The following is a 24,623-nucleotide window of genomic DNA, read 5'->3' as shown; positions in this document are numbered from 1 at the left end:
CAAGTCTCCTGCTTCTCTGTTGGTCCTTCACAACTCCAAGTCTCTGTCCTGCTTCTCTGTTGGTCCTGCACAACTCCAAGTCTCCTGCTTCTCTGTTGGTCCTTCACAACTCCAAGTCTCTGTCCTGCTTCTCTGTTGGTCCTGCACAACTCCAAGTCTCTGTCCTGCTTCTCTGTTGGTCCTGCACAACTCCAAGTCTCTGTCCTGCTTCTCTGTTGGTCCTGCACAACTCCAAGTCTCTGTCCTGTTTCTCTGTTGGTCCTGCACAACTCCAAGTCTCTGTCCTGTTTCTCTGTTGGTCCTGCACAACTCTAAGTCTCTGTCCTGCTTCTCTGTTGGTCCTGCACAACTCCAACTCTCTTTTCCTGCTTCTCTGTTGGTCCTGCACAACTCCAAGTCTCTGTCCTGCTTCTCTGTTGGTCCTGCACAACTCCAAGTCTCCTGCTTCTCTGTTGGTCCTTCACAACTCCAAGTCTCTGTCCTGCTTCTCTGTTGGTCCTGCACAACTCCAAGTCTCCTGCTTCTCTGTTGGTCCTTCACAACTCCAAGTCTCCTGCTTCTCTGCTGGTCCCGTCCAGCTCCAAGTCTCCTGCTTCTCCGCTGGTCCTGCACAACTCCAAGTCTCCTGCTTCTCTGTTGGTCCTGCACAACTCCAAGTCTCCCGCATATCTGCTGGTCCCGTCCAGCTCCAAGTCTCCTGCTTCTCTGCTGGTCCCGTCCAGCTCCAAGTCTCCCGCATATCTGCTGGTCCCGTCCAGCTCCAAGTCTCCTGCTTCTCCGCTGGTCCTGCACAACTCCAAGTCTCCTGCTTCTCTGTTGGTCCTGCACAACTCCGAGTCTCCCGCATATCTGCTGGTCCCGTCCAGCTCCAAGTCTCCTGCTTCTCCGCTGGTCCTGCACAACTCCAAGTCTCCTGCTTCTCTGTTGGTCCTGCACAACTCCAAGTCTCCCGCATATCTGCTGGTCCCGTCCAGCTCCAAGTCTCCTGCTTCTCTGCTGGTCCCGCCCAGCTCCAAGTCTCCCGCATATTTGCTGGTCCCGTCCAGCTCCAAGTCTCCTGCTTCTCTGCTGGTCCCGCCCAGCTCCAAGTCTCCCGCATCTCTGCTGGTCCTGCACAACTCCAAGTCTCTGGCTTCTCTGGTGGACCTGCACAACTCCAAGTTTCTGTGTCTCTGCTGGACCTGCACAACTTCCAAGTCTCTGGCATCTCTGCTGACTCTGCACAGCTCCAAGTCTCCTGCATCGTTGGTCAATGCAACTTTTGGAATCTGTCCCACCCAGCCTCCCTCTCCTGCCTCCTTTGCCTATGCTAACCACTTCCTCAGCCCCACCTCCGCTGGCTCCCTTTAGTCCCTCGGCTCATCCTCTATCATTTTATCTCCTGCTCCACCTTAGCAAATGAAACCCCTGGCTCTGCCTCGGGCTGCCGAGTACATCACTCCACCTCGGTCCATTGACCAGTCGGCTTCTCTTCTCTTCTGGACTTTCAGCTGTGCCTCGTCCCTCCACCCCTTTGGATCCTTCTGGCTTCTCCTTTCCTTCAGCTCCACCTTGGTCCTCAGTCCTACTCTGCCTCAATCTTCCAGCACCCTGGCTCGACCTCAGCCACTTGTCACCATGGATCCACCTTGGCTTCCATGACCTACGGTGTTGCCTGTTCTCTCTATCTCCTCCTGGTGGTCAGACCTCTAACTCTACCCCAGCTCCTCCCAGGGTCGTCAGCTCTCCATCGCCTCCTCCATAAGATTTTCCTCTGTCAGCCCATCCTTGGTCACATCCCTCTCTAGCTCCACCAACTCCTCCAGAGCTCCCAAACTCTCTCCTCTATTGGACTCCATAATCATTGCATAAATGATTAATGACTACTTTTGTTTATCTCCTTCATTATTGTGCACTCATTGCAATCCGTTGCAGACAAAAACATATGGGGTTGCGTTTCCGAAAAGCATCGTAAGCTAGAGTAGATCATAGAACTATTGCCACCAATGGTCTCTATGATAAACTTATTTCACAATGCTTTTGTGAAACGCAGTCTAGGTCATGTTTGCATTTTCTTCTGTCACAGGCCATAATTCTAACCTTAAAATCAGGATTAGAATATGTGAAAATCAGCTGAGAATTGAACAGAGAGTTGTAAACTTGCTCAGAGTAAGACAGGAATCATGTCTTTGTGGCAGTTTTTCTGGTAATTAATGGATAATACTGTACAACAAAGCAAAACAGACTCTAGAAGACTCTCCGACTTTTTCTCAGAGCCAGCACCCCAAAAATAGTAGGAAACAATTATTGGATGTTATTGTTACATGTTATTCTGCTAAGCACAAAACGCTTATTAATGAATAATTAATCATTTAATTGAACAGAAATGACGTAATACAGCACTATTAATGAAACATAAAATACTATGCACATAGTAATTTAAAGTATGTGTTACTTACCCGTGGAACATGTTTTACAGCCGATACTGCAGTCTATACATTCTCGTGTATCCGGGTCCTGAACCTGACCTGTTCAAGCAGATGTATGTGAGTATCAGACATTTTGTATGTTACATCAATATTTCGAAGTTATGTAATAGCTAGTTCTTGTCATCGAATTTGATTCCAACTCCAGTTTGTTTTCATTTGTTTTATTCGTTTAAACTTATGTTTAAGGCATGACACTACAGGTGAGCATCACAGGGCATTAAGACAATTGTTTTGTATGACACAATCTCTGAATTGTTATGTTTAAATATGCAAAACAATTAAAATCAAGATAGCAAATTTGTTAAGTGATATCTGGAACTGCTGCATGTTGCAATGCTGTAATAGGATTCAACTTTAGTTTTATTAAAGGATAAACTCACCAACTCCACACAGGACTGTCATGCAGATGCCACTTTGAAGCTTGTATCCTTCTCTGCACTTGGCACACACGCTGGCATCAGCACAGATCTCACAATTAGGCATACATGGAAGGCAGGTGTACTGGTCTCGGTCCGGATAAAACTCTCGTGGGCAGTGTAGTCTGCAGTGACCCTGATACAGGAAGCGTTCATTCCCCTCCTCATCTGCAATGACCCACAAAATCCATTTAACATGACACAGTGACTCATTAACTTTTTAAAATAGTGATCCAATTAAAGTAATCAGAAGATGGAATAAGATTTGATTTTGGGGTTATAAGAAGCTCAGCTAGTATATATCAAACCAAGAGTATTACAATGCCAGGAGCTTTTGTAAGACATGTATGTCCTACCAGTCAAATGGTTGACTTGCTTCCTCTTAATGAATTACTGCATGTTTAATATCACATTACTCAGAGGTCATTCCAACACTAGCAATCTTGGGTGACTGTCGTGAAAGCATGAGTGTGATATTTTTAAGAATCAGACTTTTTTTTGTATTTTGACATTATTACCATGCCAATTAGATGCATTTGAACTCCCAATTGTCATTACTGTGAGATTTACTTGTTTTTACTAGTTTTTGCAATTCTGTTGATCCAACAGTAAAAAATAATGTTGTGGTAAAACAAATCATTATATGTTTTCCACAAAAATATAAAGCAGCTATTTTCAAATAAATGCAGCCTTGGTGAGTAAAAAGGACATCTCTCAAAAATATTATAAGGTCTTACCAAACCCAAACCTTTGAAAATATATTTTGAAATAATCATGATTTTATATTAAAAAAAAATCTTACAAAAGGCTATTCTTTCAAATTCTGGCAATGAGAACTGGGTGTAAACATTTAATGCAAATCTTTGCTGTCCTAAAACAGATTGCACTTTTTTATGCACTGATTTGAAAATGATTTTGAAGTGAAGTATTACATGTTCTTGGCAGGTTTTGTGAAATAAATGCACTAAAAGATTAGAAGCCACACTATATGCTATTCTTTCTGCAAACAAATTGCTACTATGTGAAACTCAAATATCAACATCTGCTTGTGTCCATCATGAACTCTTCTTTAAATAGAAACAGAAGTAACTATCTGGCTGACAGGTTTTGCCAAAACCAGGAAACATAAACGAGGGCTATGGAGAGTGAATTGGCACTTTTGCCAATGTTGTTGTCACACACTGATGGATGCAAGGCCTCCCCCCTCAAACCGGCCTGGGCTGCAGGGAGCGAGATTAAGAGTTAAAGCACTCTTCTTTGAGATGCTTGAAAAGGAGGGATGGCAACCAAGAACGCCTACAAACAGAATTCAAAAGAGTGGCTTGGTTTGCTAAAGACAAGAGTTTGCGTATTTATTCTTAAAGGAATATTTCAACCAAACTTTTAAATTCTGCCATTATTTACTCACACTTATGTCGTTCCATATCTGAATTATATGCATAACAAGGTACTGTATTTGATTTGAAATCTATTTGAATGGCAAAATTATTTAACAATGACTTAAATTTCAAACTGTTCCTTCACTCAAAAATAAGTCTTATTACAAAAACGTAGATATGTGTGTTCCAATTCACACATAATTCTGCACTTTTCTATTCCATTTTGTAATATAAACAATGTGAGTAGTGTGTTCACACTGAAAATTGCAAACGACAACGATCCAATCAATTCCCGATGGACAAAATCATGTCCGGCCCAACATTCTTTTCTTGTTTAAGATGCATTTTCACTCGGATATACGTCACAATGGGGAAGAAATGACTATCACTTCTGTTTATTGCTGACTTTATAGGAAGCCATCAGACTTTGATGCTATAACAAAATAACCATTGAATGATAGAGATAGTGCATAGTGTACAGTAAATAATTTGGGACACAACAGAAAAGATTACTTTAGGCCTACTTCTATACCAAAAGGCTAGCTTTAAGGCACAGTGAATCTGAAATTGCTGAGACTGAGGGTAAAGAAAACGCCAAGAGCTACTGTATTATGTCGTCTAAACATTACCAGAAACATTCAGCTTTCCCATACTGAAAGAGAAGGTCTAGTTTTCCCACTCCCAAGTTTGGCAGTTACGAATACTGTTAAGGTTGTTAAGGCCAACTGTTCAAAAGCATAGTCGATTAATTTGTGTTTAAAATTACCTCAATTTCAACTCTTCCTGTAATTAAAAGTGGGCACGACACTTTCATGTTTGAGGCCACTAAACAAACTCTCTTTTGAGGTAAAGCACTCTTTGTCACTTTGATAAATAGGGAGAGCGGCGTCATTGTTTTTCCGCAGCAGCTGTGCAGGGAGGACTGGGAGGTTTGCCTTCCCAATTGTCTCTTGGAAAACCCTTTTGTGAACCTGCACAATGCTGCCACAGATTCGTACCACAATGGCCAAAACAACCCCAAAATGATTTTGAGTTCAATTTTAATTAGCACTAGCGACAAGACGTACTTTGAAACAGCTTCACATAAGTTTTTTTCCTTGGTATAACTTGCTTTGAATTACATAGTAAGCTAATGTTACCACAAAGTAAAGAGACATCGCTGTGAAAGAAAAAAAAAAATAATGAAGTTGCGCATGCGCGCTGACAGCCGGGAGATGCACGGTCCATAAGAAAAGGCACCTGTTTTATTCAATATACTGTATGTCAGTGTTACTAAAGAACTAAAGAATATATCAGTGAACTATCACTTACCTAAACCACAAGCGGTGCACCCGTATAGCTCATGACCCTCACACTCCGTGCAGGTGGGGTGACAGAGAACGCACTGATTTTTTAGTAAGAACTGTCCGCTGGGACAGGACCGCATCGGGGATTTGGCTTGAATAAAACCGAGACAACATAATGATAAAGTAAACAGTGTCCGACCGGCGTTCATCGTTCGCGATGTTCTGCAGCGCATCTATTCGCCATACACACACTCACACACACTCATTCAGTGAAGTGGGTCAGTCCTGCACTGCCAAATGACAACGAGCGTCTAAATAACAAAACTTGCTCAACAAGTTGCTTTCAAGGGGATTGGTCAACGGGCCTTTGGGGTCCACCCATTCCTCTTGTCCTTTTCGCATTTGATATCTAAAGGACAAGGTAATGTTATGCACAAACGGAAAACACTGAATTATTCAGCATAATTTATCTGAGAATATTTAACAGTAGGCTAATGCGCAGTTCGCCCCTTTATAGTTCTTAATAATAATAATATATTTAAACAAGATTGTATTCATATTAATAATAGCCTAATTGATTTTGTTGTAGGCTATATTAGCCTATATACATTTAATTTAATTTAAATTAAAAAAAAACATATAGGGCCTAAAGTAACATCAGATGTGTTTCTGTTGCACATCTTATAAAAAGATCTTAAAGCTTTGCACATTCTTTTTGGCAAATTTGCTCTGACTCTAAGATATGTGAGGATTTTTAAGGCAATAACATACATTTGGATTAAGGACAAGCGCACTAAACGTTTGCTTTTAAAGCTAGACTCCTGTGGTTGTGCTCGCTATTTGGTCGGTTTTCAGTCTGCAAGTTTCAGAGCTTATTTGGTTTTTAGCACAAATATAATCCACTTAATTTTCTTCTTTTCAAGCCTTTTACACAAATGATATGTGATAGGCTTTTTCCTTGACTTCATATTCCAGATTTCTGAAATGCGCATGCTGCATGATATTGTTGTCTCGTGAGTTTCTCTTATTTCTGTCCCAGAGGACTTCGGCTCTTGTGAAGCTGTCTTGGCTTCATTGGTAAACAGATTGTGTGCGACAACTAGCCTAAGGTATAAAACAATACATTCTCTGTGTGGATCATTTTGATATCTTGCCATAGTTTGACATACAACATCCCTAAATGTTGACACTATTTTTGTATAAATGGGTTAATAAATCAAAATGTTATAGACAGCTGCAATATTTCATTTTTTGTCTTATATCTCTCATAAGGGCTTTCAAGGAAGTGCAAAATTATTTTTTTAGAGGACCCTGATTCATAACCTGTAAATCCTAGTCTAGTACTGACCTCTGTGCAAATCAATGAAATGGTAAATGACCAGTAGAGGGCGTCAGAGTGTACAGTATTGGGGATTTCTCAGTTCAAAATACAGGGCCTTCTTTGCTTTAGTAGTCAGCCTTAGTGTATTTGTAAATATTTTCTGATCTTTACTTGCTAAACCATGATAATAGACTTAAAAATGTAACATTTAGAGAAACATTTATTATTAGGCCTTTACAATAGAATACTCTGCAGTTATAACTTGTATATGACAAAAGACATATTGTGGCAAAATGCTTCAATTAAATTAAGTGTTGGCATTATAATCAATGGCCATATTGTCCTTACATATTAGCCTATTTCTATATTTATTTATTTATTATTAGATCACTGTAAAAAAAGTAGCAGTTGTTGCCTTCATTTTTTAAGTACAATCAACTTGAGTTATTTCAACGTAAATTACATTAAACTAACTTATTAAATGTGTCGAATCTTGAATAACTTGTAAGAAAAAAGTTTAAAAAAATGGCTTAACTTATGTTGATGAGTTAAAGCAATGTAAGAACATATGTTGTTATTGGTCATATTATTGTTTACAGTGTAGGTTATATTTTTGCAAATATTGCAATGTAAATGAATAGCCAAGAAACGCCAAGTACCGCCCTAATGGAAAGTACGTTTTCCATTAAAATGAAATCCAATTTTGAGGAATAGATTATTCTGAGAAATATAATTTAAAAATGTCCAAAAAATCTGAGATCGTTTTTTTTAAACGACAATGGAAACAATATTTTTATTATTTGTTTTATTTTTCTATTCTACTTTTCTGTTTTATATAAAAAAAAACATTTTTTCAAGCCATTACTTGTGCGAAATGTTGAATATAAATAGCCTACGTAATAATTCACAAATACAAAAATGGACGAAAAACGTGCGTTTTTTTATCTATCACCATTATAATATTTTAATACTATAACAGTATTTTGCTTTTATACCATATAAAGTAGGCTACCACAAACTGAGCCAGCAGTCCTACAGGCAGCTGTTTTCCAGAGGTGGGCGGGGTCTGCATCTCATTTCTTACGTCAATCAATAGGCATGAAAGGGGATGTGGGCGGAGTCTGTTGTTTCTTTACGTCATTCAAGTGGGGGTAAGAGACGAGGTGGGCGTGTCGTCGGTGGCACTGCTGCATCAGTGAATGACATGAGGATGTGAAAGAATACAGCGGCGGGTTGGGCATATGATTTTAAAGCCATTCTCGAGCGGACTGTTATATGGACGATGAGGAATACACCAAGGACTGACTGAGGCACGGTAAGACGCGTCCTAAATAATAGCCTACTGGCATATGGAGCGTCTGTGTTTGGAATAAGAGGCTGTAGGGATCCTTGCGCAGGTGCACCTGTCTTCTGTACGTGTCCGGACCGCTATAAGACGCATCTTGCGGGTATACAGTGTTTTTATTTATTTATTTTCCCAATCGAGGACCGTTTCAACAAAGGAACTTGTGTAGTTTAATAAATAGCCGATTGTTTGCTGAATTTGAGGTAAGGGCGTCTTTCCAGAGCATCATCATCAAATGCATTGCGATATGATGGGGGATTGAATTTTCTTTGTCTGTACACACATTATATGACTATATATCATTATGGGTTGGGACTGTTGCGTAACAGGCTGACGGGGGAAAAAAGCCGTTTGTGGATTACAAAATAATGATCAAATATATCCTATTAGGCTGTATTTGATGTAGGCTAAGAGGAGGATGATAGGTGGATGCATTCATGTTCATTGCCTCTGTATGCACAAATCCCTGGCAGAAATCAGCATGTGTGTGTCAGGAAGGATCTTTGGTTATTTGACCTATAGATTCTTTTAATAATATTGCCTATAGGAGCTTTGGGCTGAAGGTACCTGTAAACAACCTAGCTATGCAATGGTGCGTTTAGGCCCTCAGCTGGGCTGTTGAGCTCAGTATTTATTTATTTTTCTTTTATTTGAGCTTAAAGGTGCACTCAAGCATTTTTTTTTCTCAAGCAAAGTTTTAGAAATGGACAACAGTTTTGGAAAAAAAAATCTGTAAATTGCTGAGATGAATTTTAGGCAGACTGGTCCTCAAATAAGAGGTTGCATTAATCTAGGGAGCTTCAAGATTACTTATTTATATTTATTTAAAAAAAATGAAGGTACATAAAGTGTAATGTACAGTTAGTTGGGCACTTTGAAAACTTTATTTTTGAGTTTGAAATATTGTATTATCTTGTACAGTCCATTTGCACAGGACAACTTCCCTGACTTGTTCTCCTTAAATTGTAACTTTAATGGAGAACATTTGTCATCATTCCAGAAGTAAATATGCTGTCTATATTGTTGAATTGTTCAAAATAATGTTTAATCATATAAATTTAAGAATCACTGCTCTAGGCAGATCAATTTCCAAAAAATAACTATTATTTTACAGGTATGCGGGTCAGCCCCTCGGGCACCATTTTGAGATCATGTGACCAGAGTTACTGATACTTCTATTACTAATTGCAAAAATTAATTTTTCTTCATACGCCTAGCACTTTAAGCAAGTGCTTAAAATGATATATAAAAAATAAATTTAAGTATAAACAAAAAAAGGAAGAAAAGAAACAAAACAAGAGATAAACAACTGCAGTTAGTAAACAAACGTCATACATCCAGGCCAGTAGGTGTCAGTATAGAGTCCAACACTACTTGTACTTTTATGACAAAAAATTACTGACTGCACATTTAAGCTTCATTTGATTTATGAAATATTGTTGCTTTGCCTTAGTTAAAAAAAAAAAGGGTATTTCGTAGCTGGCCAAAAGAGTATGTTTGTAAAATCAGATACCATATCTTAGGCTACATTTACTCTCTTACTTTGTTTGAGCAGCGCAGAGCAGCTCTCTAACACTGTATGACATGACAGACAACGAGTTGTCCAGTCCAGTTGCGTTCACACAGGTTTTCGGAGTCCTTAAAATAACGGTGTGTGTGTACAAGGAGTCAAATAGTGGACTGACGACCATATTCTGCTGCTGTCTGAATGATTAATATTTTGTGCATGTGGTTTCTTAAGAATGGAAGTAATTCGTGAAGTTATTGGAGGCCTGAATTCAAGCTTGGCCTCTAACGCTCTTGTCAGTTTGTTTTAGCATCAAACAGCACTCACAAGAACACACTGAATTGGAAAATTATTTATTATTCTCTGTAACAGGAGACTTTCATCCATTGAAGTTAGACATTTCTGGCAATGTTCCTTATAATGGCATGTGTTAAGCATCCCTTTGTTTTGTCTTTGTGTTTTTCATAATGGTGATGTAAAATATACTGCATACTTATGTGGATTTTAGGATATGTATATACACACTCTCCCTGGCCACTTTATTAAGTACTTTACACATTGTTAGTACCGGGTTGAACCCCCTTTTGCCTCCAGAATTGCCTTAATTCCTCGATTAAAAGATTTAATAAGGTGCTGGAAACATTCCTCAGAGGTTTTGGTCCATATTGACATGAAATCATCATTGGTTGCTGCAGATTTCATCCGTGATGAGAATCTCCCGAGCTGGTGACTTTGGAGGCTATTTGAGTTTAGTGAACTCATTGTCAATGTCAGTTTGAGATGATTTGAGCTTTGTGGCATGGTGAAGTATCCATCAGAAGATGAAACACTGTGGTCATAAAGGGATGGACATGGTCAGCAGCAACAATGCTCAGGTAGACTGTGGTGTTGAAAACGATGTTCAATTGGTACTAAAGGGCCAAGAAAATAGCCAACACACCATTACACCACCAGCAGCCTGAGCCGTTGATTCAAGGCAGGATGGATCCATGCTTTCATGTTGCTGACCCTCCATTTGAATGTCGCAGCAGAAATCGAGACTCATCAAACCAGGCACGTTTTTCCAAACTTCTATTGTCTTGTTTTGGTGAGCTCTTGCAAATTGTAACCTCAGTTTCCTGTTCTCATCTGATAGGACCGTCACCGGCTTGTGTTCTGGTGCTGTAGCTCTTCTGCTTCAAGGTTTGACATGTTGTGAATTCAGAGATGCTCTCCCGGTTGTAACCAGTGGTTATTTGAGTTCCCTTTCTATCAGCTAGAACCAGTCTAGCCATTCTCCTTTGACCTCTGGCATCAACAAGCCATTTTTTTAGCCACAGATTTGATACTCACTTTATATTTTCTCCTTTTCAGACCAATCTCTGTAAACCTTAGAGATGCTTATGCGTGAAAATCCCAGTAGATCAGCCGTTTCTGAAATACTTACCAGTCACTTAAATCATCTTTCTTCCTCATTCTGATGCTCAGTTTGATCTTCAGCAGATCATCTTGACCATGTCTACATGCTTAAATACATTGAGTTGCTGCCATGTGATTGGCTGATTAGATATTTGCGTTAACAAGCAGTGTACCTGATAAAGTGGCCGGTGAGTGTAGAGTATATATCATATTTTTAAAACCACCTGAATTATCCAGCAATACTATTTCCTGATATTGTAATATAACTAGGCCCTTGCAAACTGGATTACAATCTGAGTTGACAGCCATTAATCATACTAGGGATTTAAGGTTCAACTCAAAGCATTAGAAAATAGCAAAAAGATCCTAGAGGGGAAATTTTGAAAAGGCCACACAGGTGAATTGGTGAAAACAAGCTCCGACGAAGTGTCTGTTGCCGTCTGTGTCTGTGCAGACCTTCACCCAAGGTGGGTGGCACACAAGAATACGTGTGACCTTGACCTGTCTGTTTCAGATGCTGCCATACAATCCAGCATGCCCCTATTGACCCAGTCTGCAAGACTCCAGCTTTTTTTCCAAAACAATGATGATTTGGAGACAGATGGAACGATCAGGGCAAGGGACCAAAGTGTACACCCCAGGTCGATGCAGCCACTGAGGTCCTGTGTGCAACGCGACACCAGGGGACAATGTTTGGCAACTGATCAGTTACTACATGTAATTCTGTCCATGTCGGCAATACTTTACTAGCAGAGCTGAGGTCGCTGAGATCGGCTCCTTAGTCAGACATAAAATTCATTCATTTGTTACAAGAGATCACCGGTTTGGGACGTGACCAGAGAGAACAAACAATGCTAAATAATTTAATGATAATAATAATAAATATTTATTAATCTGTTGGATTGCTACTTGATGTCCCATATTTAATCTGGAATTTGAAGCTAAACCAGTTGATATTATCCACTTTTTGCGCTTTATGACTGATGTATAGTTCAAATTATTCAAAATAGTGTTAGCAAGATTTTAAAATACTTGATATTCCAATTCTTAAATGTGTAAAAAAAAAGAATAAATGTGTTTTAAATACTCTAATAATGATTATGTTAGTTGATTGGTAAGTTATACCGAGTAAGGGCGCCAATGTAGGCCTATACTCCATTTAATCATGTATGCAAACACATGCGCACGAGAAAGTGTCCCACTTCCCAGTGTCTGCACTATTTCTCTGAGCCCGATCTCATGAAAGTTCGTATCTATAGCACGAATGTCATTTATACGGCAAAAACAGTTTTTGCGTGTATATGGTACGGGTTTTTCGCGTGCGAAACGCTCTTTTTGGCGTATAATACGCACAAACTCCCCATCCCCCTACCCCCTAAACCTACCCCAGGGTTTTTTAGTGCGTATGTAGCATAAGCACGCAAAAAAAACATTTTTGGCGTATAAATGCCACGAGAAATGACGCATAATAAATACACATCTTCATGAGACTGTGTTGATTTCTCTCCAAAAGTTATGTGCGTTTAAATGTCTTTTATATCTTTTAAACTAGAGTTGTGTGTAGCTCTTAACCCCTTCATTCAAGTCCTCCTCAATGCAAGCATTTGTTGTTCTTGCGTCTCATCGGTTTCGTTTTGGGCGGTGAAACAACAGCCTGGGCGAGTGATGCCAGCCAGCTCGAGCTGCATGTATACAATAGAGTGGTGCAGGGATGACGTATTTTTGTAGGCCAAAATTTGGAAACGAGTTAGCATTTTAGGCCTTACGGTTTCGCCATCTTGTTAAAGGATTATTTCACTTTAAAATGAAAATCAGCTCATGGTTTTCTCACCCTCAAGCCATCCTAGATGTATATGGCTTTCTTCTTTCAGACGAATACAATCAGAGTTATATTAAAACATATCCTGGATTTTTCCCAGTTTTATAATGGCAGTGGATTACAACCAACAGATTGAAGGTCAAAAACATACGCGTTCATCCATCGTAAACAAACTCCAAAACGGCTCCAGGGGGACCTTCTGAATGAAAATGATGAGTTTTTGTTCTGTTATTTACATGTAAAAATGTTTAAAAGCTGTATTCATTTGTAAAGATTATTATGATGAACTAAAAAAAAACGCAAGAAGAACCAAAAGCAAATTCTGCAATAATCCAAAAGCACTAAAATCCTATTTTAAGCCCCAGACCACCACAAAAGTTAGTCCATACATATTTGCCTGCTATATATTCAAAGTCTTCTTAAACCATATGCATCTATCATCATTATTCTCTGTCTATGTGTTTGCAAACTTGGCACATCAGGAGAAATTTAACTACCAATTCCCATAAACACATTGTATGGACTTTATTGTCAGTCCCTGTTGTAGGAAAGTATCTGCCAAGAACAAATATATGTAAACAAGAGTGAAGGAAAATTAAGTATACCGCCTTTTCCCTAAGATGTAACTCTATAAAGAATACCATCACCCTCCACATTTTTAGACTAGACTATATTTAGTGTATCAACATAAAAGTGGTTTAAATATAAGTCATAAGTGTTGTATTTTGCATTTAACTTTTGGAAAAGTCTAATATATCCTCATTTTTTGATTGTTTGGCTTTGTGAAAGGCTTACAAAGGAAGCTCATCCCATCAAAGGCAGAAGCTGCTTGTTTTTCCGCAGCATTCCATCTGCCTCCCACCTCATTCTCCAGAACTTTTAGTCCTTGAGATGAGATGAAATGAGTCAAGTGGCCCACAGCAATCAGTGCTCAATCACTGCACGGGGCTTTTGAAGTGCTCCGCGCTCCCTCCGCGGCTCCACAGGTGGGGAAGCAATGTTAAGTGGTCTGTCCACAAGAAGGGAGAGGTCACCCAGAGGGCAAAATGGATTGTCGGGAGGAGCGGTCCAGAGAGAAAAAGTAGGGGAATGAAGGGATTGAAAAGGCAGTGGGAGAAAATCAGGAAGGGTTGCAAAGGTCAGAGAGTGGACGGGGTCATTCTGTGATGACTTTTAATTTCCTGAAATTTCTCTCGTTCACGAACTCTGTCTCTAATCTTGGTGTTAACGTTCATACTGATTGTCTGGCCGTCCATACAGACACTCAGATACTCCAGATCAAGTAAAAGATAGATAGATAGATAGATAGATAGATAGATAGATAGATAGATAGATAGATAGATAGATAGATAGATAGATAGATAGATAGATAGATAGATAGATAGATAGATAGATAGATAGATAGATAGATAGATAGATAGATAGATAGCATTTTGAGTGAACTATCCCTTTAAATAATCTGCATAACATCTAGTCAAATTTGAAAGCTGGTATAAAATGTTCTCTATTGTGACATTTGAAACTGCTTCTCAAACAAGAACAAATGTAGGGCGGGACGTGATTTTCTTCATGGGGAATTGATTGGATAGTTGTGTTTTGCTATTGGTAGATCTAATGTGAGTGACAGGTTGCCCCGCCTTCATGCCAGGAAACACATCAGATTTCACACAGATTTCATTATCGATTATTATCGATTAAATGTTGTAGACCAATTTGATATAACTCTTACAGTAGTTTGAACTTAGCTTTACCTGAAGACGTTTAATATAACTTTGACATGGTTTAGAGTTGTAGTATGTGCCTTTGGGATAGTGTTCACTTTAATCCTATTTGAATTAAAAGTGACGACTGACAAGATGTGTGCTGATGAGGTTAAGATTGTGTGAAGCAGATTGCAGAGGTTTACAGAGGAGAATATGATGGCGAGTCAAGCAGCTTGTTGTGGGATGTGACCGTGTCTGAGGAATTGTAATGAATTTGCAGCTTCTCAAACAGTTCATGATTTCGTTTATGCGGACCTGAGATTAGGGATGTACTGAATTTTGGCAGAAATTTTATATTATGGCCAACAACTGATAAATGGCAGAAATTTAAATCTATACTATTTGGTCTAAATAAATGATAAATATAAATTATAAATAAATAAAAAATATTGTAAAAGTCAATATTTTAAATACTACAAGTGAATTTAGGCATTACAACATTATAATTTTCTGTATGTGCAGTTTAAATAATGCATTTTAATTTAAAGTCATATTAAATTTGTGTTTTTATAGATTAAATTAAATTTCAGAAACTTCCCCAGCTAAAAATGTGTATTTTTTGTTAATAATTTTTCTGAAGAAAGACAAACAATATTAAAGAAAGCCAAATTTAAATGCCACACATGAATATATTAAAAAGTAATTCATTATTGTTATTATTATTATTATTATTATTACTATTATTATTATTAATGCCTATTTATGAAAAGTGTATTACACAGTTAATATTAATATAATATCTGGGCTGTCTCTTTTCTTTTACAGAATGTGCATTATGAAATATGAATATTCATTTTGAGATTTGCTTAAGATAACATTTAACAGCAGTATTAAATGATGAATCATACCACGCACGGTTCAAATATTGACAACTCATAGCTTTTGTAGAGATAGTTCACCCAACAATTTAAGGTCACAATTCGCTTAATTAAGTTCTTAAGTGTTTCATAACCAAAGTCATGACGACATCACAAAACTAAAACAAGTCACTTGCTTTATTACCAAGTAGAGATGTCCTCAAGAAAGCCGAAGTGAGAGTCAAACTTCAGACGTGACTGACAGTCTGTGGAGAAACTCAAAGTGTGGTGAGGAATCAAACTGACAGCTCAGAGACTGGACCAGGAACAGAGGCCATGGGACAGAGGACCTGACTGGTTAAATATGCGCCTCCATCCGACAGACGTTAGGTCAGGTCAGGACTCGCTGGTGTGAGGCTGAAGAACAGATTGGAGACGGACAGGGTGAGAAGTTCTTATGATGGAGGTATGACTGAAGGTCACAGCCATGTGTCACAGCCTTTGAAGGTAGAGGTTATGAATTTTAATTTGTTTGATGATCTAGATGCTTCGAGATGCTTAGAAATTACACTATAAGGATCTGATTGGATTTATTAATTGGATTTATTAAACTAAGGAAGCAATATCTTGCTTCTTTCATTGGAGCATTGTTAAAATAATGTAATGTATACAGTAGTTTGTTTTGGGTTCAGGTTTCATGTGACAGTTATATTTCCTGTATTGTCATGTGCTTCCCTTGTCTCTTGTGTCAAGTTGTCATTGGTTTATTGTCTTGATTATGTTAACAGGTGTGACTTGTTTAGGGACTAGTCCTTTGGTATTTAAGCATGCAAGTTTGCCATGCTCTAGTATTGTTTGTGTAAGCACTGTTTGGCGAGTTTTCTGTTAATGTTTATACAGTAGCTCTATGTCAAGCCAAGTCCTTGTTTGTATTTAATACTGTACTTGAACTACTGTACAAACTTGCCATCAGTGGGAGCTAGGGTTGGGTATCGAGAATCGAGTATCGATTGGAACCGAGACTAACTTTTCGTTTTTCCCGGTATCGTTCAAAAGTTAAAATTTCGATTCCTAGTTTCGATATTCACAGTCCGCCGAGCGGAAGAAGAAACCGCTGAACAACACCAACGAAGAAGCGTCTACCGGAAGTGTTGGCATAACCACGCGAGTCGAACGTCGGCGATCCAAAGTGTGGCCTTACTTTTCTAAAAATAACGAAATCTCGGCAAAATGCAAAATTTGTGACAAAAGGCGTATTTTTACAGAAGGAGTATTTCCTTCAGAAAGGATTATTTCCTTCAGAAAGGCCGTTGGTTAGCAAGGTTAGCTAAACTTTTTTGACCCTGCCTCTTAAAAGAATCGGAATCGAGAATCGTTAGGAACCGGAATCGAAACAATTGGAATCGGAATCAGAATCGTTCAAATTCAAACGATACCCAACCCTAGTGGGAGGGAGCACTGATGATATTCACATTGTTTATCGCACAAGCTCATAGACATACTAGATGTCACCTTGGGTTTCTAAGCATGCGTTAAAACCGTCGCCATCTTGGGAAGTAGGAAGTAGCAAGGTAAATTAATTGATGGTGGCGGACTTTTGTGCTGTGTATGATGTTCACACGAATGAAATCTGAACTAGGAAGAATGTTTTTTCATTTTTTTTTACATTTTTTTCTGGAATCAATGATAAATACATGCCTGACCATTGGAACGAACCAAAAAAAACAACAAAAAACCCCCCCGAGAAATTCGTATTCACAATGATTTTGTGGCGATTTTATTTCCGTTAGACCTTTGTCTACATTGACGCTGATGCATTAAAGTGGAGGGGCTCCCCTGTTCCAAGATAGTGGCTCTGTTGACGCATTCGTTCTAATGAACTGCCGTAGCCAAAGCAACATCTAGTGTATATATCTATGGCACAAGCTGACTGGCTCATGTCACATCTGGAGCCAATGAGCTTTCTGCTCAGCATTTAAATGGCTGGTTTGCATACACCGTAGCAGTGTAAAAAAAAAGCAAAAAAAGTTTTCTATATGTTTGTATTTAAGTAGATTCTGTCAAATTGGATGGGTGTTTCCCCTGATTTTCCCTCAGAATAAACTCAGAAAATGTGAAAACAATTGTATTCTGTGTGGGCCTGGAAATTTAATTAGCTGACGTTTGATTTTTACTCACATTAGACTTGTGTGACTCAAACACTGATGCATTTACTGGAATCTTTTGAGTAGGATGTGGAAAAGAAAATTGGCATTGATTCCATTGTTGTTAAAGAACAGCTGCATGAGTATAAAATCTGAATGGGACTTTTAGTACACACTTATAATATTTAACCTACTGTATAACCAGCCATGTACCTGATGTCACAAGTGTTTTACAGGATGTTGCAGTAATACTGTGGTTAGCACATGTCATCTTATCACCCATGAACTTCTAAGAAGTATTTCATTCCCTCCCAATGATTTCAGAAGTAAATACTTCAGAAGTTGCATAAGAGGTTCAATAGTGGTTAGTATGTCTTTATGCTGCTTTGTCTCCTATACATTTTCACACACAGTTAGCATGCTAGTCTTGTGCTTTAGCTCTTAGTAAAATCCACATTGAGAAGCTGTCTTCAATTTCGTTGACTTTGCTGTTACAGCTAATCATATTTAAGCCCATGTGTCAACATTAAGTCAACATGCACTGTATCTCAAGTATCTTGTGGCATGAATGATAAGTTTTTTTATGATGGAAAATATTTCCCTTTTCTTTTCAATATTAAAGGAGAACTCCAGTCAATTTTAACATTGAGCTAACCTTTTTGTACCTTTAGAGTGCTGTCAGTACAGATAAAAATGTCAAAAATCGGTGTTGTCTACACCGTGTTATCATCTTTTTAAAATTCGCACCCTGTTGACTTCAATGGGGCATGTTCTAAACCTGTTTTAGCCTAAGATCCTTGATTTGTCATTACGAGTGCACAGCCATGTGAGTGGTGTTATAAGAGTGACCACGGTCAATCTGACTGCAGTAGATGTGAAAGATATTAATAAAAATGATGTTTATTTATATAGCCAGCTCACATACCTCTATTTGCTTCCTGTTTTCGGTCAAAGTCCACAGTAGTCGATTGTCGAGTTCGCGTACGCGATCATTCAGAAGTGTTAACAATGGTAACATTATCAATTGTTGTTTAGCTTCTAATTGTGGCGTTTGGACATTTTGAGGCTGCTTTTTTGCTTTTATTTGACACCACTTTATCTGTTTTGTGAAAAATAGCTAAAATTTGTGAACGTCAAATAAGGAAGCTAAAATGTGCCCTTTGTACCCTTTTTTTCCACTGTTGCACGTTATTCCAAATGCAGAAATCTTTCATTGAAATCTCTTCCATCTATTAAATTACTTTTTTGAGGGGTTGGTTACGTGACACATTTTTTATCTAAAAAGGAAAACTTTTAATCCATTTTAGCCGTTCATGGGGGCCTGAAAATGCAAATCCATGGAATTAATTGGTCGAATGAACGCATGCCATATGAAACACAGGCACATTCCATTTTCACACACAGTTTACATATATTTACTCCAGGAACTAACTCCAGCTGGGTGAACAAGTAAACTTCATGTTCTTTCTATATTATCCTCACTAGACGCAAGTAGGCCATTCTACTACATTTGGAGAATTTCTGCATACTTCAACTAGGCAGAAGTAGGACATGAATTAAAACAATCCGAAGAGACCGAAAGGATCTCTCGGTAGCGTAAGAGAACGGAGAGGGAAGAATAAAGGAGGGGTGAAGGATAAGGATGTTTGGGCTCTTCTCTAAAGGAAGAGAGGGGGCAATGTCAATTGTATCTGGAAGAAAGCCATGTTGAGACACATAAGTGAGACAGTGAAAATTCAATTAAGAGGGACGCTGGGTGTTTTGGCACAAACAAACACACCCTCGCTGGACAAACGCAGGCACATGATGAAGGGCTGGTGGCCAGCGGTGACATTCGTACTGTGTTTACTCTGTCAATGGGGGATGGGTGCAAGAAAATGACAGCCCAGACACAAACTGACATACAGCAGGCAAAGAAAGCTCAACAGACACGTCACCTCCACCCAATGTCCCTCTGAGCCTTTGTTTCCCATCAGCACTGTCTCAGGAGGCAACAACGAGCTGTTGTGTACCAACACTACTACATCATTTCAAAGTCGAGTATTCAAGCAATTCAGAACCAACAAAGTTGGGAAATGATCGACTCACCCACACTGTTTGTAAATGCGGTGTAATGTCATCAGTCAGATATGCTTGATTAGTTTTTGCTGTTTTACAGTGTTAGTTTGTCATGTTTGACAAAATCTGACAAGCTAACATTGTTTATGTGTGCTGTACATCCCTCAAACGTGGACACGCACGTTATTTAGATAGTAAGGCCCTATAAAATACATTTTATTTTCCGTTTTTATTGTTCTGGATTCTGTTTAATGGTCAAATTAAATATTAGAACTCCTAAAGCATGTCTGCTTGATTGAAATCATGAAACTTATATACAATTTAATAACAAAAAAGGACTCTATATAAAATTTATTCTATTTTTCCCAAATTCTGTTCTATTTTTCACAATTTCCATCAAAAATTTTCTGGATTCCATTTTAAGCGTTTAAAAAAAGCATGTTTAACCAATAAAATGTATATACGTTTAACAATTTAATAGTTTATTACAATTTTCACAGTATTAGGGCCGTTATAAAATGATTTTTTTTTTTATCTTTGGAAATTCGGTGGTGTCAGTTTTTCTGGAATTATGTTATAATACAAATGTATCATCAAAAATGGTGGAAATAAAATGAAAGTATCAAACATTTACAATTTAAATATCTCCTAAAATGCAATCAAAATAAATTTTAACATGTGACACAATAAAGGTTTACTTTTAAAATTAAAACATGGAGGGAAACATGCAATTCCAAAAGTACATTCTACTGTAAAATGGTAAAAATATATCAGTCACAATTTTTATTTAGGTTAAACCACTTTTATTTTGACAGGTTCTCATTAAGATCTTTAAGTTTCTGTGTAGTTTTCTCAAATGAAATGGTGAAATGCTGGTGAATTGGTTCTCAGAAAAGCTTTGCAGATGAAGTTCATATGTTCATATCCTCGTATAGTGAGACGGCAGTTGAGTGGACGAAACTGTGGCGCTCATTCACACAGAGGCATGCAGAACATGCAAACCTCATATTTAAATAGCAGTCTTTTGTATTGTAATATTCAAAGACACTTGTTAATATCATGATTTGATTTATTGTACAGCCCTGCTTTTGATTTATTACAGTAAAACGTCTTTACAGGTTTAGCTAAAATCTCATTTGCACTCTGAGACATTTTCCGCTCCAGACAACCTGCCACCTCAGTGTCGACGTTCAGCTGTGAAAAATTGCACCTTGCTCCATATGTCACTCTATAACAAATTACATTTCATTTAGGGAAATCTTTGGAATTGTCTTCATGTAAATCACTTGATGGACCCCTCTAGATTTGGGTCAACTGATGTTGCATTAGTTGAGCTCTTGTTCAAAACTAGGGCAGAAACAAGAGAGAGACACAATGAGAGAAAAGGAGAGGCCCGGTTCTGGCTCAGCCGGCCCAACCTACCGCTGCGTTCAAAGCCATGTTGGTTCTGTCTGTTCCCATGCCAATCCGTAGAGAGTCCAGGCCCAAACACAGAGCCTTTACTAGAAAAGGATTGGACCAGAGCCATGCATACAGAGAATGCTAAAGCTAGCAAGCTAAGTCTGTTTTCTGCCTTTACTATGTGGACAGTAATGTTTGTTTTTTTACGTGGGACAATTTCACCATTAAGAGGCATTAGCTGAGGATTTTATTTTGGACTAAAATCAGTATGTTTGACAAGAACTACAGTACAAATGAATGTTCCTGTCCAACTGCAGAAAGAGAAAAAAGAAAAGGCAGAGTTTGTGTGTCAATACCACAGTTTCCATTCATCTTTTGCACTATTCTGTTTTTGACAAAGCGGAAGTGCATAAAAAAGTCTCAGTCAATTATCCTTTTACCAAAAAACGGTCATCCTATATAAAATAATTGTCACGTTTCTATACGCAATTTTATACCCATCCAAGATATCCACAAATCTTCGTAAAATGGAGAGACTAATGAGACCATTGAAATTAGCCAGTTTACGGCTAATTCTACCAATAGTTTCATATTATTAAATTAAGAAAAGACGCCGAATGGTTGCTTGTCTGATAAAACTGCTTGTAACTGCCTTTTATGCGATAGACCGTTATTGATTTTTTAATTAACGTTTGAGATTATTGATATCATGCTGATTTAGAGAGAGAAAATCCAATTAACATTTCGCTAATATGTTGATGCTAATGCTAATTATGTTTAGCATTGCTGATGTTTTGATTATGTTTGTATAGATTCCCAACTAAATCAAACCCATTATGTCACTTCCTGAAGGATGATGTCATTAAGAGCCTGGCTTTTGTTCGTTAAAGGGATGGTTCATCTTTCACATGTCGTTCCAAACTTGTACGAGTTTCCATCTTCTGCTAATTTCTTTAACAAAATAGCGTTGACTTTCATAATGTAAGTCAATGGCTTTCCAACATTCTTCAAAATATCTTCTTTTGTGTTCAACAGAGGAAAGAAACTCGCTCTGGTTTGGAACAACGTGAAGGTGAGTAAACGATGAAAGAATTTTCATTTTTGGGTGAACTATCCATTTAAAGGGATTGGTAAAAAAAGGGGTTAAAAGGACTTTACTTGTCCTATTAATAATAGGGAAATGTATGCTTTATGTTTTAAATGGTTTTCTGTCTTGCTTCTTATCTCTCCAAATGATGGTGAACGGTGTCATTTTAAAAATGTGGAAATGTCGTGCGAGCCATATATGTATATAACACGTTTTACATTTTTATTGTATTGCTGCCATAATAATAGTCCATTTTACAAGTTTTAGAATTAAAAGGATTATTGACTAGAATCGTCACTCACCACCTTTTCCCCCGCTAGCAACGACCCTGGTTAGACATATATGATTGGTGAATGGACCAATTGGCATCTAAATGCAGAGTTTTTATAAACTTATGTGAAAAATACATGCACTTTTCCGTCTCTCCGTCAGGTTTGATGAGTTTTCCGTCAGCTGGTGGAACAAACACTTGCACGGTTTGACTGGTGGCTGCAGATGCAGATCCAGATCACGAGTCGAGGCGTCAGGGGTGAAGTTAGAAAGGGAAGGAGGGGGTGACGAAAATCACTTTCCTCACCACACTTAACCCCACTCTTTATTTCCATGCGAAAAGACTTGACCTGAACCAGCAGAAATTAGCCCTGTTAGTCCTCAGATGAGATGAGATGGATCTCATTGATCTTTGGGAATATTTTTGCAGAAATTAAACTGATGTGTCGGACGAACTAGCATTAATAAACCCGTCTTAAATTAATGAAGCCATTTCCTCAAATGCCATAGATGTGAAAAGGTATCAAATATGCAAATAGATGTTTTCTCAGCTAGAAAGAACCAATCACTCATTTCAAAGTGGTTCTTAGTCATTCTCCCACAATGCTCAGCCATGAATCTTAGATCTCCTTTAAAGAAACATGTGATAAAAATAAGTCATCATTCTCACTGTTCCGAATGTTTCTTTTGTTGAACACAAAAGGTGAATTTCTGAGGAATATCCTGAACGCTTTATTTAGTTTCATTAAAGCAAATGAGGATTAGGGCTGTCAAGCTTCAAAATGATAAAAAAAAAACACCATAAAAGTAGTCCATGTGACTACTTTACGCACTATATGCGAGTCTTTTGACGTGACACTGTAAAAAAAATATTGTTGGTTTAACTTAAAAAATTAAGTAACCTGGTTGCCTTAAAATTTTAAGTTGATTGAACTGGAAAAAGTGAGTTAATACAATGAAGGAGATTAATTTAATCATCAGAAACTCAAAATAATAAGTTATCTGAACTAAATTAAGTTGATTTGACAAAAGAAAAAATGTTGTGAAACAAAATTTTTTTACAGTGTGTCTTAAATCTTTTAAGGACAGTCAAATTGAATGTTTATTTCATTTCAACTTTAATTACATTAAACTGACTTAAAAATGAGTTGAATCTTGTATAACATAAAAAAGTTGAAAATTGCTTAAAGCAATGTAAAAACATGTTAAAACATGAACTTATTGATCATATCATTTTTACAGTGAACTATGTGTGAGAAACAGAGCAAACACTGTTATTAAAGCTCCACTTCCCATTGTATTGGAAAAGAGCAACCAGCACATTTTTTAAAATATCTCCTTTTGTGTTCCACAGAAAAAGAAAGCCATAAAAAGCCTTTTGCTTTAATGGAATCCCGATTATCATCTACGTAACAGTGCACTGTAAAATAATGAACACTGAGATTTGGAATCACTCGTTTGGTTGTGGCTTGTGCGTCTGGAGTTATTACCGAACACATTGACATGCTCTTGATAATCACTTGAGTCTTCAGCAGATCCGGTACATATGTTCTTTCCCGTACTTCCTTCCGGCTCTTAACATCCATACCCACACACACACAAGCTAACCATTGTGGCTAGAGGAGGAGAGATTGGAAGTGAGTGATTGATTCAGAGGCTGAATAGCCTTTTCTACCCTGCATTGAAATTCAGTCATTGAATCTGCTGGTTTTCGAGCAGGTTTTAACAGCCGAAGCACTTCCCGTGACTGCGCTTCAGTGTCCAGTGTAACAATATCCCTTCCCAAACTCCATGGTGTGGATAACATTTTGGAACATATGTTAAGGGATGTGTTTGTGGTTGATATCGGTTTCATTTCTTTAATAATTTATTTTTACAGTAAATAGGGAACTAATACTGGAATTATGCAAAACAGAGGACCTCAAAAACGTTCCATTATGGGTTTTAAATAATAGTTATGCTTGTTTTGAATTTCAACAGAAAAAAGTGCATTGTAAGAGATTTTTACTCATATAATATGAAATATATTCACTGAAGATCTTGACAATCTAGTTTATTGGAGAAGTTGTGTAAATTGTACACGAATTGTAAATGTATTATTATTATTATTCAAAGAATCAGTTGATTCAGTTTAAAAAGACCTGTCTAAAAAATTCATTCTTAA

At 37.9% G+C, this 24,623-nt stretch overlaps 2 protein-coding genes across 6 annotated transcripts in view; one reads left to right on the top strand and one right to left on the bottom strand.

The window, feature by feature from the left end:
- LOC120495532 (uncharacterized) overlaps window positions 1-5,853 on the bottom strand; it is a 30,240-nt gene extending 24,387 nt beyond the window's left edge. Inside the window, exons 1-3 of one of the 2 annotated variants that reach the window (XM_039695158.2) lie at window positions 5,575-5,853; window positions 2,849-3,052; window positions 2,439-2,507 (exon numbers count right to left, since the gene is read on the bottom strand). In XM_039695158.2, coding sequence (XP_039551092.2) covers window positions 2,439-2,507; window positions 2,849-3,052; window positions 5,575-5,782 — 481 coding nt within the window. In that variant the 5' untranslated portion in view covers window positions 5,783-5,853. The remainder of the gene's footprint in view (window positions 1-2,438; window positions 2,508-2,848; window positions 3,053-5,574) is intronic. The other variant, XM_039695159.2, reaches the window with a different exon arrangement.
- The window catches only part of otud7a (OTU deubiquitinase 7A), a 70,607-nt gene continuing 48,460 nt past the window's right edge, over window positions 2,477-24,623 (top strand). The window contains exons 1-2 of one of the 4 annotated variants that reach the window (XM_089128004.1): window positions 8,028-8,185; window positions 22,138-22,174. The gene's annotated coding sequence lies outside the window, so the exon portion shown is untranslated. Of the gene's footprint in view, window positions 2,526-8,027; window positions 8,186-8,223; window positions 8,419-22,137; window positions 22,175-24,623 lie in introns of those variants that run through there. The other 3 variants (XM_089128006.1, XM_039695160.2, XM_089128005.1) reach the window with 3 other exon arrangements.

The sequence above is a fragment of the Pimephales promelas genome, chromosome 25 (assembly GCF_988280905.1).
Source record: "Pimephales promelas chromosome 25, fPimPro1.hap1.1, whole genome shotgun sequence".
Taxonomy (NCBI): Eukaryota; Metazoa; Chordata; class Actinopteri; order Cypriniformes; family Leuciscidae; genus Pimephales; species Pimephales promelas.
This window is presented reverse-complemented; position numbering and strand designations above follow the sequence as displayed.